Source organism: Octopus bimaculoides, chromosome 7 (assembly GCF_046866305.1).
Source record: "Octopus bimaculoides isolate indiv1 chromosome 7, ASM4686630v1, whole genome shotgun sequence".
Lineage (NCBI taxonomy): Eukaryota > Metazoa > Mollusca > Cephalopoda > Octopoda > Octopodidae > Octopus > Octopus bimaculoides.
Genome location: NC_142934.1, coordinates 73,743,262 through 73,757,996, shown reverse-complemented (window position 1 = coordinate 73,757,996; position 14,735 = coordinate 73,743,262). Strand labels below are relative to the sequence as shown.

The window sequence follows — 14,735 nt, the reverse complement described above, 5'->3', positions numbered from 1 at the left end:
TTTTGATGTCGATGAAATTTTAACCCGAACATAACAGATGAGCATTATTTAGAAAATGATGTCACACGTTATCGAGGCTACCATTCTTTCTGGATGTGCAAAAGGGGATGACGTCTTTATTCCAAGAATTCCTCTTACTCCATCAGGAGCAGACATTCCTTTTACATTCAGAAGACTACAATTCCCCCTTCGTGTGACTTTTGTCATGTCCATAAACAAATCTCAGGGTCAAACACTGTCTGTAGCTGGTCTTCTCTTGGAAGAGCCCTGCTTCTCACATGGACATCTGTATGTTGGCTGCTCAAGAGTGGGCAGCAAAAAAAACCTATTTGTATATGCTCCACAAGGGAAAACAAGGAACATTGTTTACAACGAGGTGTTATAATCACAACAGCAAGAAAGTATGTACATGATCACCTTCTTTTACGAAACTTCATTGACTTTCATATATTTATATTGATATACATATATATACGTGTGTTTGGGTGCGTGTGTGTATATACATCTCTCTATATAAAGATGATGCGTAGTCTAGATGGCGTTTTTAGATTTCATTATTCTCTTTAACCTGGGCAACGCCGGGTATTTCTGCTAGTATATATATATATATATATATATAAATCAAAATAAGCAACAAGGATATCCAGAGGTAATGCAGTATGATCGTTTCATGCAACTCCATTTAATTGAACAATGCAATCATTACATCGATTTAAAATGCAGAGCAATCCTCAGCTTCACAAAGACATAAAATTTAATTAAATTAGAACAGATGGACACATTAATATAATTATACCTAAAATCTCCAAGAAGTTAAGGAAATAGACAAAGAACATGTTGCCTCTACCGCAGCATACAAGTTTGAAATTGTATGGATAATACTGTACTAAATTCAGGTGCCTCAACTTATGCTCCCTGTAGAAAATCCAGCTCCAAAACAGCCTCATGATAGCAAAGGAGAATGGGCACCAGCCAGCCAGCCCAAGGTTGGGGTGGGCTGCACCTGCCTACCTCGGTTACTATGGCATTGAGGTAGACCCAGCCACTGTTGTTAATGGGGACAAAACCCAGATTTAAAACAATGGATGATGATGATGATGATAGTATTGCTGTTATGTGATGGTGGTATTCAGTGAATTGGAGATGATTGGAGGTGATTGTGTGACTCCAGGACAGCCATAAGGAAGCAGTCCTTCTGCATGCAAGTGAGTGATCAAATTACAACATGCAACCTATCAATCCATCCTCCCAATTATATCAAGCCTCCATCAAGCTAAGAGCCATACTACATGCTCGAATAAGAAGCAGCAAATTATGTGGAGTGCAGCGCGACAGTCTGGATATATTGGTTTCAAATTTTGGCACAAGCCCAGCAATTTCAGGGAAGGGTTTAAGTTGATTACATTGTGCCCCCCACCCCACCCCCCACCCCACCCCCCACCCCACCCCCAGCATGCTAATGATTCTGCCAGCTTGCCACCTTACAGTCTGGATGTATTACACTCTCTTCACTATCAGATATATTCTTATACATTCATAGATCCTGGTGTTAGCTACAAGTGCCACCACTAAAATCTACAGAGTCTTGGTTAGAGTGTAGCAGCAGTTGCTGTTCCTCTATATTTTAGTGGTCTGCATCCCAAGACCAATGAGGATGTTGATTTTGCAACTATTTTTATTAGTATGATTTTATTATGTTTGTCCAGACGGAGTGGTGAAGATAGTGTTTCTAGAGTGTTGTACATGAGTCTAGTTATTTATAGTTGGGCTTTCATGTTGTGACAAGATCTATGGGAATTGAAGTTGTGGTAACATTATGTGTTCTTCATGAGTCCAGGTAATCTTTCATTTTATAGTTTTTTTTTGTGTGTGTAGGCGTGATCTTTGGACGTGGTTTTGTGTACTTGTTCTGGAAGTATTGTTATTGTACTCTACATAGATTTGGCAACTTCAAGTTCAGTTGATGTGAGGAATTAAGAATCTGATGTTTTGGGCTCTTGTCCTTTGTCTGAGAATGAAGAATGTGAGAGTGAGAGAGGGGGAGGGAGAACCTCCCAGATTCCTCACTTCTGATAACCATTGAGCCAAAATAAAATTATCAAGAAATTGTATTCTGTTGCAACAAGGCTGGCATTGTAAATTTTCTATTCTCACAATTTCACCCTGTCATATAGATAGTATAGGGGCTTATCAAAATTTTAAAATTCTGACTCACTTTAGAACAAGTAAAAATATTTCGATGTCTTTTTTACAAGTCTTTGAAAGTACAGAGCTACTGGATGAATTGCTGACAGGTTGATATCAACAAATGTCACTTTCTGTAGCTCAGTAATTTTCATGTGAAGTGCAGAAAGTAGACATTCACACACATACACACACACACATACACATTTGAAAGAAAATATAGGCACAGACGCAGTCTTGAGATTAAAGAAGCTTATTTCCCAACCATGTGTTCTTGAGTTCAGTCCCACAGCCTGGCATCTTGGGCAAGTGTCTTCTGTAGCTCTGGACCAACCACAACTTCATGAGTGTATTTGGTAGACAGAAACTGTGTGGAAACCTGTCATGTGTGTGGGGGGGGAGGGTGACTTTGTCTAGATATCACATGATAGTTTTAAATGGGCATCAATCATCATATCAGCAAAGGTGTTCATTTCCAGTCTTCTGTGAAAAAACATGCCTCACCATGAGAATATATTACCTTGCTTGGAAACAGGTGAGGGTTGGCAACAGGAAAGGCATCCAGCCATAGAAAATCTGCTTTAACAAGTTTTGACTCCTGCAAACATGGAAAAGTGGATGTTAATTGATGACGATGATGACACAACGGTCTTTGTACAATTCCCTTTTACCAAGTTTACTTACAAGGCATTGCTTGACTTGCAGGCTATTATAAAAGATACTCAAACATGGTTTTGGGTTCAGTTCCATTAGACAGGGACTGAAGTGCAAATTTTATGGTTGCAAAAGAACCTACTTAACTACAAATTCATGCCTGCATCTTTGGAATTTCAGTTTGTGGTTTTCACATCTTTTAAATGTAATATTATTTCCATGTTGCACATAACTACACCTCATGATACACTTGTGTGTCTTATGATGATGTCCCTTTTGAGAAAACTGACACTCCTTTGGTTTTGACGAGTGTTCCAGTTGATCTGATTAATGGAACAGCCTATTCATGAAATCAACATGCAAGTGGCTGAGCACTCCACAGACTCACGTATCCTTAATGTAGTTCTCAGGGAGATTTAGCATGACACAGAATGTGACAAAACTTGCTGGCCCTTTGAATAACAAGTAGAACTCATTTTTGCCAGTTGAGTGGACTGGAACAATGTAATATAAAGTTTCTTGCTCAAGAACACAATGTGCTGCTAGGAATTGAGCTCATGACCTTACAATCAGGAGCCAAATATCCTAGTCACTAAGCCACGTGCCTTCACTACCATTTGGGAAACACTAATACAGAATGACATCGAATATATCAATTTAGATTAAAATCTTCCTCTACCCTAAGTGGTTCTCAAACATTGCTGGGATACATACTACCATCACCACTACATACTACTGCATCACCATCATGCAGAGAAATAACAATTGTCATGCTCTGACTTGCGTTCACATTGCTCTAGTAAAATTTGTTGATGGTACTTCTGGTCACCACCAAAATCTTTGGGTGGACAGGAACAGACTGGTCAGTGGAGAGAGACCATTATGTACAGACTGTTATGCTGGATCCCCTTATAATAACGCATGTTAATGTGCAGTATGGTCCTCAGTTAGCTAGAAACATGGTATATCTAGGAAGATGGATTTTTGTGTTGTATCAGTGTTTGGTCAGCTACTAGTGTGCTATTGGACTTCTTAATCAAGTCTTACCTGGCCTAACAACAAAAGCAACAACTTCCACTACCCAAAATAAAAGTAAAACAGATTTTTTTCTTTTTATTCTCTGCTTTGTAATGTAGTAAGTCTACACAATATGTCATCTGAACCAAACAGAAAAGTTATGTTATTGCCAGCTATAAAACAATAAATCACGCATTTTGGTCTAATTCCTTATTAAACAATAAATCACACATTTTGATCTAATTCCTTATTAAACAATAAATCACACATTTTGATCTAATTCCTTATTAAATATTACAAAAAAAAAATAATAATTAACAAAATCTTTAGAAACTGGTGAGAAGTGGAGGGTCTACATCTGCAAAACAAATCTTTCTCTCTCAGATAAAGGGACAGTCCTGAAACCAGATCTTAGTAGCATTGTAGGCCCCTGGGCAAATCAAGGCACTGGGCCCTCTAGTATTTATTGATAGCAACCCGCAGCATACATAAATCATAATTGGACCCATATACCTGTGAGGCTTCTGGATAAATCAATGTACTGGGTCCTATTTAGTAGTTACAAAGGGCTGCTGGAAAGTTCCTTCTTTGGGTGAAAGAAAATACAGGAGGATCAGTTAATTATGATTTCATTCAACATATTCCCCTCTCAGATTCACACACTTATTGCAGTGGTCCTTCAGTTTTTCTAAGCTCTGTAAAAGAACTCAGAAGGTTGGGCCTCCAGCTAGACCTTTCGCGAAACCTTTAAAGCCAGGAACTTTTCAGCACTCTACTCATACTTTTTGACATTAAGCCGCAGGCATTCATTGGCCTGAATTGGGACCTTAGACCTGTGAGGCCCCCAAGCAACTCTGCCCAGTGCACACCTGCTTCAAGACGCTGCCTAAAACATCATATTTCTTCCTTATCCCCACTGCATTCAATCTGATTTGAACTCACAGAATTTCATTCCATAATTTCTTACAAGCTTGGCTGGCACACTGCTAAATGGTTTATTTACACAAATGTTTATCAGCCTGCAACAGAGATAATTACCTTGTTCAGGAGATCAAAGAACACCTGCCTGTTTGTCTGTCTATCATGGTAAATATATACCATCTTAGTTCAGATAAAATTATATAAAACAAAACATTAGCTATTTATCTTATTTTACACAGTTTAATGTTGTTTTTAGATTTTCCCTGATTTTTTTTCTTTTTCTTTATTTTTGTGTTAACTTCTCTGTCAAAAATACCAAAAAAACTCTTGGTAGTGAATCATTCTGTTCCCAAACTGCTGTTTGCTCCACATGGATTGCTATTTACACTACTGGTGGCTAGTTTGTACAAATAACTAACTTCATCTAAATGTTGATTGAAAAACAATGGGCGCTAGCATTCTAGCTGGACCTAAATGTAAGCTTTTTGTTATATTAATTTAATAATCATATGTTTTTTTGTCAAACTACACAGCAGGAGCCCTTTCTCCCCTCTTAATTTCTCCACCTATTTTTAATGTAATTTTTTTTCAAATTCACACAGTAGCTTCATTTTATCTTTTACTTGTTTCATTCATGAGGCCGTGGCCATGCTAGGCACTGCCTTGAAGGATTTAGTCAAACAAATCAATTCTAGTACTTATTTTTTAAAACCTGGAACATATCCTATCAATCTCTTTTTCATTAAGTTACTTGGATGCTTGTCAAGTGGTGGGAGTGAAAAAACACAAACATACACACACATGCATGCATGCATGCATACATACATACATACATACATACATACATACATATATATGACGGGCTTCTTTCAGTTTCCATCTACCAAATCTACTCACAAGACTTTGGTTGGTTGTAGTTATAGTAGAAGACATTTGCACAAGGTGCCACCCCATTGGACTGAACATGGAACCATGTGGTTGGGAAGCAAATTTCTTATCACACAGCCAAAATTCACAATAACACAGCCTCTACATGGTTGTTAAACTTGCAAAAAATTATGGCCAAAATTCTTTTAAATTACACCCTACTATCCTGTAAAGAGAGGAAGAAGAGATGACATTGGATAATTTAGTAGTCCCAGGTGTTTGTTTTATTCTTTTACTTGTTTCAGTCATTTGACTGCAGCCATGCTGGAGCACTGCCTTAAATAGTTTTTAGTTGAAGAAATTGACCCCAGGACTTATTTTATGTAAGCCTAGTACTTATTCTATTGGCCCCTTTTGCTGAACCACTAAGTTACAGCATTGGTTGTCAAGCAATGGTAGGGGAACAAACACACTCACACACACACACTCACACACACACACACACACACACTCACACACACACACACACATAAATATGTACATGCATACATATGTATATATATATATATATATATATATATATATATATATATATATATATATATATATATACACACATATATATATATGTATACATACATATATATATATATATATATATATATATATATATATATATATACACACACACACACACACACACACACACATATGACCGGCTTCTTTGCAGTTTCCGCCTACCAAATTCAGTCACAAGGCTTTGGTCAGCCTGAGGCTATCATAGAAGACACTTGCCCAAGGTGCTACACAGTAGGACTGAACCCAGAACCATGTAATTGGGAAGCAAGCTGTGGTCATAACCCTTTACAGGGCTTCTGAGACAACCAGGGACAGGGAGGGAGAAAGGTGTCCCCAAACTGAAGAATTGGCTCAAATACTTACATCAGAAGACTCCTCTCCATCAGAGTCACCCAAGGACCAGGTGAGGTATTAAGTCTACCACCTAAAATAAGCAATACTTATGAGAAAGATGGGATGGTCATGGCTGGAATGCCTTTAATCATAAATCTCCTCAATCAGAGCTGATGCAATGGGGCATAACAGTCACAACAAAGGGAAAAATATTCAATAGGACAAGCTCTGAGTTTGTACTTCATGGAAGAAGGCGTGTTATATTTTATTAAGAGTCAATAGGTTATCTCTGTGTAGTGATAGTCTTCTTTGTTGTTGTTTTTGTGTTTTGTCACTGCTTTTGTGTATACATGACTAGCTACCTAAACAGCATTTACAATATTTACCTATAGAGAAACTAATGGAGAAATTTGCTTGTGTTGACCATATTTAGTGTGTGTGCACGCGCGCGCATGAGTATATGTAAGCACAGCACTAGTGCATGCGTGTGTGGTGTGTGTATATGTGCATTGCTCTGGTTGTGTGTGTGTGTGTGTGTGTGTGTGTGTGTGTGTGCGCAGGTGTGTGAATAGATGTTTTTGTATGTACATTGCTCTGGTTGTGCGCATGTGTGTGTTTGTATGTACATACATTGCTCTGGTTGTAATGTGTGGAGAGGTGAAGGGTGTGTGTGTATTTGTGCATTGGTCTGGTTGTGTGTGGAGGATTAAAAGTGTGCATGAATAAGTGCATGTGCATTGCTCTGGTTGTGTGTGGGTATGTGCTTATGGGTATGTGCGTAGTGTCTGTAGCATAGATATGTTATTTACTGTTTGAAAAATAGCACAATGTCTGTATTATCAAATCAGTATCTTAATATTTAACAGTTCTCATGAAGGTGTAAGATAATAGACACACGGCAAATAATTGATTCAGTGCCTTGCTAGGATTAATTTTGTTTTGTCTTTTGCCAAGAGTCTGTGTTAGAAATTCAACTGTCTTTTCTCTTACGAAATTAGTTTTGTGTCTAAGGAAGGAATTAGTTGTTACTAATGTTTCTAAAGAATATTAGTATTCTTTACGAAATCTAAAGAATTCAGATGAGAGGAAAATAGGAGATAAAGGGTATTAATTTACTTTATCCAGAGTCAGATTAAGATTTTGTAAACCTCCAGGTTACAAATACTGTACAGCCCCACTGTGAAATTTTCAAACAGAAAGAATACTTAAGGAAATATTTAATATACTTTTACTTAGTTAACCACAATTATAATTCAAACATTTGCAGGTTGAGAACATTGTTTTCAATTACCATAAGAGTAAGTCTGTTTAATCTAGAAACAAACATTTTATCTTGGAGAAAATTTCCTCTCAGTCATTGAATATAGATAAATTCAGAGGGTTATTTTGACCTTGTGGAATGAAGTTTATTTAGTCTTACTACAGGGCTGTAGATATCAGAAGCTTTCAGTATTTCATGCTTGTACCTGAATCCATCAAATTGCTCTTCAAAGTGTCTAAAGCAAGCCTATTTTAACCCTTCTAATAACCATCTGCCCAAGATTTCCCTTAGATCTTTGAATCAAACTTCCTGTTTTCAAGTGATCTAAATTAAAACTTTCCATCAAAATGTCTTGTTAATTTATGTTTGAGATGCCATCTTAATAATGACAATAATTTAGTAAAGTTACTTTACTAAATTCTTTATTATTTTTAAAATTAATTGAAACAAAGGTGTTGTATTTCAACAGAATAGAGCTTCAAGAGGTTTAAAAAATAATTTAGAACACTAACACATTGATTCTACATTCACAAATTAAATAATTTTATTCTTAATTTTTGGAGGTCCTCCTGCTGGCAGAGACCTCTGGGTTGTAACACTAAAAGCTCACACTTTAATCCAATACTGGCTTTATCCAAGAATGTTTGTGATCTAAGTGACATGAAATGGACACAATTGAGAATACAAAAAAGATTAAGAACTCGGTTTTCAGTTCATAAATTTGTATGTCTTGTTTGTATGAGGGGAAGTGTTGCATGAATGGAGGATAGAAAAGCATGGAAGGGACAAACATTCTATGGAATGTAAACCTTGCTCTGTGAAACCTAGGATAATGGTGACCTGTAGCTATGTAGTATCAAAGAGTTTAATATTTGTTAGACTTGATTTAAAAAGAAAGAGAATTTAAGTGTCAAAATTTGTATAGCTCTTTGGCAGTAGATCTTAAAAGATATGTCAATCTGGACAGTGATAGATGATGGTTTAGTATTTAAAAAATGCAAAACTATTGATGGGTTCTATTACTTCTCAGCTTTTTGATTTGTCAAGGTTTTGATGAGTTTTGAAAAAGCATCAATTTTCTTCTTGGTGACTGGTTTTGGTGTGTGTTTGACCAAAGACAAACTGAGATAGGCATTTTAAAGATTCGATACAGATGTTGAAGGAAAGACAGTCATCCCTTAAGTGAATGATGAGTTACTACTAACTCATACTTGTTCAATTTTAGGCTCCTTTCTACAAATGATTTTTTGACTATCAGTGTAGATTGCAGATTGCCTCCAAGTGAAGCGTTATCTATGTACCATAGATTTGAGATACCATATATGTCATCTAAATACCACAAGTTTAATTGCCTTGAGGAGTTACAAATCTAGCATTTTTGGTCCTTGAACTGAAGAACTGAAAGTGTTGTTTCACTGACAGCTGAATGCAGTGGAGTCTTTATACTACATTTAGTAATGAACCACACTTTCTAATTATAAATGTTCAACTTCTAACACATTTAGCTGCTGAGATTTTTTACTATCACATTGTTCATGTTGACAATGTTAAATTTTTAAAAATTAAAAAAATTTGATATTTCTACTCTTTTTTTTTTTCCCCCTCCCTTCTTCTGACTAATTGTTTCAGTAATTATCTTGTGACTATCTGACACGATGTCATTCTATTCTTTTCTGTTTGTTACGTGTTGGCAAATGCTAACTTTCTCTTTATTTCTGTCTGATATCAGGAATTATTTTCTCAAAAGAAAAAAAAAAAAAGTAAATAAAAGAAAGAAAGAAAAAAAGAAAGAAGAAATGTAAAGATTTTAGAAAACAATTTATTTTTTGTTTTTGTTTTTTTTTGCCTTTTTTCTTTCTTACTCCATTTTTATTTCTCATTCAAAATCTCACTTCATTTTCAACAAGGAATGTTGAGATTGTTCAATTAAATAACCTACCTACTCATTATGCTATTATATAAGTGTCTGAGTGTTCTAGAGAAATCTACTCTAATTCTGCAAAATCCTGTCTCACCAGGTTGACTCTTGAATTACTCCGTTTTACTCACAAACATTAGATTGACTTGGTATAGTCGGAAAGACTCATTGAACATGTAATGCTGTAAGCTCTAACCCATGGTTTCAAAGTGAATTTTTAAAATTATTCCGCACATGCACACACAGACACATGCTCTCTTACACAGAGACATGCTCACACATACACTTACACAACACACACTCACACACACGCACACACATTCACACAACACACACTGTGCACATGCACACACACACACACACACATATGCAGATGTGAGCACATCTGCACTCATGTGCGTGCACACACTCACACATGCATACACACACACAGATACATGCTCTCTTACACACACACATACTCATATACAGAGACATGCTCACACTTACACAACACACACACAGACAACACACACACACTCACACAACACACACTGTGCACATGCACACACACACACACACACTCACACAACACACACTGTGCACATGCACACACACACACACATGCAGATGTGCTCACATATGTACTCATGTGCACACACACGCTCACACACTCACACATGCATACATACACACATACACATGCTCTCACGCAAACGCACTCACAAAAAACGTGTGTGGTGGGGCATAGCATGATTGATAAAGAAATTAAGAGTATTGCAATCCGTGTGCTTGAGTTTCATTCTCTTCCTATTCCAATACTCTTGTCCAAAGGATCACTATGTGAGAAACTCAGAATAGCAACAGAATGAAGCTTCAGGTTCTAACAGTAAATGTCTGTCTGTATGTCTCTCTTCTCTCTGTAGATGGATGTGTGCACATATGTGTATGTCTCTCTCTCCCTCACTCTCTCTTTCTGTGCACGCATACATGCGTGTGTGTGTGTATGTACACAGACACCTGACACTCTGAAATGAACTAACAGAACGATGGGGAAAATACATTATTTACATTTGACAGATATTTGTCCTCATCTTGTTTGTTGTTAGCACAATGTTTCGGCTGATATATCCTCCAGCCTTCATCAGGTGTCTTGGAGAAATTTCGAACCTGGGTTCTCATTCCTAAGGTATTTTTCGCTATTATTATTATTATTCAGGTCATTGCCTGGAATCAAACTTGGAATCTTGGGGTTAGTAGCCCACACTCTTAACCACTACGCCATATGCCCATGGGCATACGGCGTAGTGGTTAAGAGCATGCGCTACTAACCCCAAGATTCCGAGTTCGATTCCAGGCAATGACCTGAATAATAATAAAAGTGAAAAATACCTTAGGAATGAGAACCCAGGTTCGAAATTTCCCCAAGACACCTGATGAAAGCTGGAGGGTATATCAGCTGAAACGTTGTGCTAACAACAAACAAGATGAGGACAAATATCTGTGAAATGTAAATAATGTACATGATTCCTCATGTCTTAAATATAGAACTGTATGGGGAAAATACTTTCCAGATGTTTTTAACCATCTTGTTACTATATTCTTTCAAAGTATACTCCAAATGTTTCAATTAGCTTTGAAAATAATGAAGAATTTAGTGAAATAATTTCATCTTTATTAAGCTGGTGTTTCAAACATAGCATGAAATTTTTATGAAAGGTTTTAATTTAAGTCACTTTAAAGCAAGAAGTTTGAATTATAGAACCTGGAACAATCTCAGTCCTCAAGCAGGTCTGGTATCAAAAGTATCAATATTTCATAATATTGATTTCTAACATAGACGCAAGACCACAAGTTTTAGTATAGTTGATTAACTGACCCTAATACTTATCTAAACTTTATTATAGCAACTCCAGAAGGATGAAAGGAAAAGTTGCCATCAGTGGGATTTGAACTCAAAACTTAAAGAGCCATATCTAAATACTGCAAGGCATTTCATTTCACCCACTATCTTTTCAGCTAATCCATTAATATTGTTTATTAATTTAATCCTTTAGCATTTAAACTAGCCATAACTGGCCAAAATATTCTACCTGTTTTATTTTCCAACTGGCCAAAATCCAACCGACCAAAATCCAACCTCTCACATTTATCCCACCATGTCATTTTAAAAATAAACAATCTCATCAAAATCTCTGAGCTATGAGATAAGGCATGATTATTTCAAAATAACATGAATAAATAAGCATTACATTTGACAGTAACCTGAATGCTAAATGGTTAAACTGTTTGCTTCTCAATCACTTGGATTCGGGTTCAGTTCCACTGTGTGGCACCTTGAGCAAGTGTCTTCTACTATAGACCCAGGTCAACCAAAACCTTATGTGTAAATTTGATAGATGATAACTGAAAAGGAACCCATCGTGTGTGCGTGTGTGTGTGTGTGCCTTGGCTTGGTGTGATAGGTGTAAATAGATGTCACCATCCTACAAATGGTGTTTTTTGTTTCCAATCTTCTGTGAAAACATGTCTGGTTATGGGTAAATATTACCTTATAGGGAAACAGATGAGAGTTGGAGACAGGAACGACATCTGGCCTTAAAAAGTCTGCCTTGTTAAATTCTGTCTGTCTCATGCAAATATAGAAAAATGGATGTTAAAGACGATGATGCAAGGAAAGTTCTTTATTGTTATTTTTGCATGATTTGTTCCTCATGGCTGTTAAATAGGATGATTACATACAGTTTAAAGTTTTCATGCATGGTTAGCACTTGTGATCCTTTCCTTAAACTAAATGGTTATTCAAGAATTAGAAATAGTATTTATTCCTTGTTAGGCTTAAGTGGGGCAAGTACTTTATTCTGAGTGCACAATCTAGTACTAATTGTAGTATTAAGTTTTTAAACAGGAACTTAGCATCTTTGCCATTGTGTGCCTTTAAACAAAACGAAACATTTTTATATATTTAATGTATTGAAAAAGTTTTGAATTTACAAATGAAATTTTTACAAATCAGTTTTGTCGTTAATTTTATATATATATATATATATATATTTTTTTTTTTTTTTTTTAGGTTGGTTCGAAGTGATTCCAGACGATGGACGACCTGTAGAATATTTTGACTCAATACAAGGAATCACTGCCATCAAACCCAAGAAATTTCTGGTGCGTACATCTACAGTTGGATATGAGTTAGGAGAAGAAAACGGTTCTGTATCCTGGGTACCAAGAGAGATTTTTCCAGGTGAAGTACTAAGTACCGGAATGGTTTATATGGATCATCGCAAGACTTGTCTTTCTACTAACATGAAAAACTTATTTAAAAGATTCCTAAAGTACCGTACCATTAATACAAAGAAAGATCAAGACTTGAAATATCTTCAGTGCTTTGATGGACAAGGTCATGAGGTCATGATCCCTTTGATTATGACAGGTGTATTTAGCCCTGTTGGAGACCCAAATAAGAAGAATTATGATGCTGTCTATGAACTAAAAGATTTAACAAAAGCTTTTGATCTTCCTGTGAAAGCTCAGTTAGTACATGCAGAACCCAATCAGAGACATTATGTACCACATGGAGTGTTAAAATTAAAAACACTTGATGAAGATGATTGTGTTGTTGCATCAAAACGCCTTGATCAAAGGGAAACATTTGAACTTCCTCTAGATGAAGATTTGCGTTATATCAGAGATATAGCCCCAAAATCTCCACTTGTAAGAAAACTTTCTACTCGCAGCCTGGTTCTTCCAAATTATGCATCTAAATCTCTTAATAGAACACCATTTTTCTCCAATAAAACTGACCAAAAACCAAAAGTTGATTTACCACTTCGTGTTCCTACAAAAGACACCAAGAAACCGAAAGCAGCAGGTTTCATTGAAAGGTTTGGTGCTCGTAAGACAAAAAAGGAAAGAGCAGCATTTAAAGCTCTCCAAGAAGAAGGTGTATTTTCTTCTCGATTATGTAAAGCTGAGATGCCTTTTGATGCATTCTACTCTGCTTATACAGAAGAGGCTAATAATAGCATCAAGAAGAATAATGGTCAAGAATCTGAGAACAAGTCTGAACCTGAGAACAAGGCTGCTGATGGATCAATATCATCACAGTCTTCAACATCCACTATTACACCAACGGGTCCCCCTTTGTGTTCACCAGAATCTTCTCTGATCGATCCATTTGAGAGTCAATATGCCAAAATCTGCAAGAAGCCATCAATGATGAAACGTGACTTGCCTCCTGTGCCTTTAGATAACAAAGACGACAGTGAAACTGGAACTATTGTAGATGAAGATGGCAAATTGTCCATGTCTTCAACTGACACTTTGTACGAGCATCTACCAGAAGCACCAAACCCACCACCAAAGTCCCCTTCCCTTGCAAAACCAGAACTTGATTTTAATTCTAAAGAAAATGAGATGAGTTTAGTAGAAAATGAAGAAGATGGTTATATGGTACCTTCCCATTTGCAAAGAAAGAAAACACAGAAACATAACTTGACAAATCCAATTGTGGTATCACAATCTCGAGATGTGTTTCAGCCAAACTTTATCCCTAAATTTTACAAAGATACAACATATGCTAACTGTGGAAGACCTAGAAATGGATACAAATCTGCTTTTCAGCACAATTCCAGTCTTGATAGAAAGTTACTGAGTGAAACATCAGTATCAACTTCCAATCTAAACCGAATCTCCCACAAGCCACCTCCAACTACTCCATGCTCTCGCAGGAATTCTGCTGCAGCAGAACATAGTTCTTCACGGAGTCGTTTCCAAAGACAAAACAATGTCCAGAAAATCTGCCAGTGTCATCAGAATCCAAACCTGATCAACTGCCCACACTATTCTGCAGAACTTCAGCGCAGCTCTCACACAATGGATCCCAATTTAACTTTACGGCACCACAATATGAGACGGCTGAAAAGTGCGATAGAAATGCTTCATTTTACTGATTCCTTCCACGAAACGAGACCCGCATCATTTGGTTCCAGCTGTTCCCCGACTGAAGAATGTTGTCCACAT

At 36.7% G+C, this 14,735-nt stretch overlaps 1 protein-coding gene across 2 annotated transcripts in view; it reads left to right on the top strand.

The window, feature by feature from the left end:
- Positions 1-14,735, top strand: part of LOC106880706 (uncharacterized) — a 151,153-nt gene that overhangs the window by 135,831 nt on the left and 587 nt on the right. For both annotated transcript variants that reach the window (XM_052969738.2, XM_014930781.3), the window contains exon 2: positions 12,787-14,735. This exon is cut by the window's right edge. In XM_052969738.2, coding sequence (XP_052825698.2) covers positions 12,787-14,735 — 1,949 coding nt within the window. The remainder of the gene's footprint in view (positions 1-12,786) is intronic.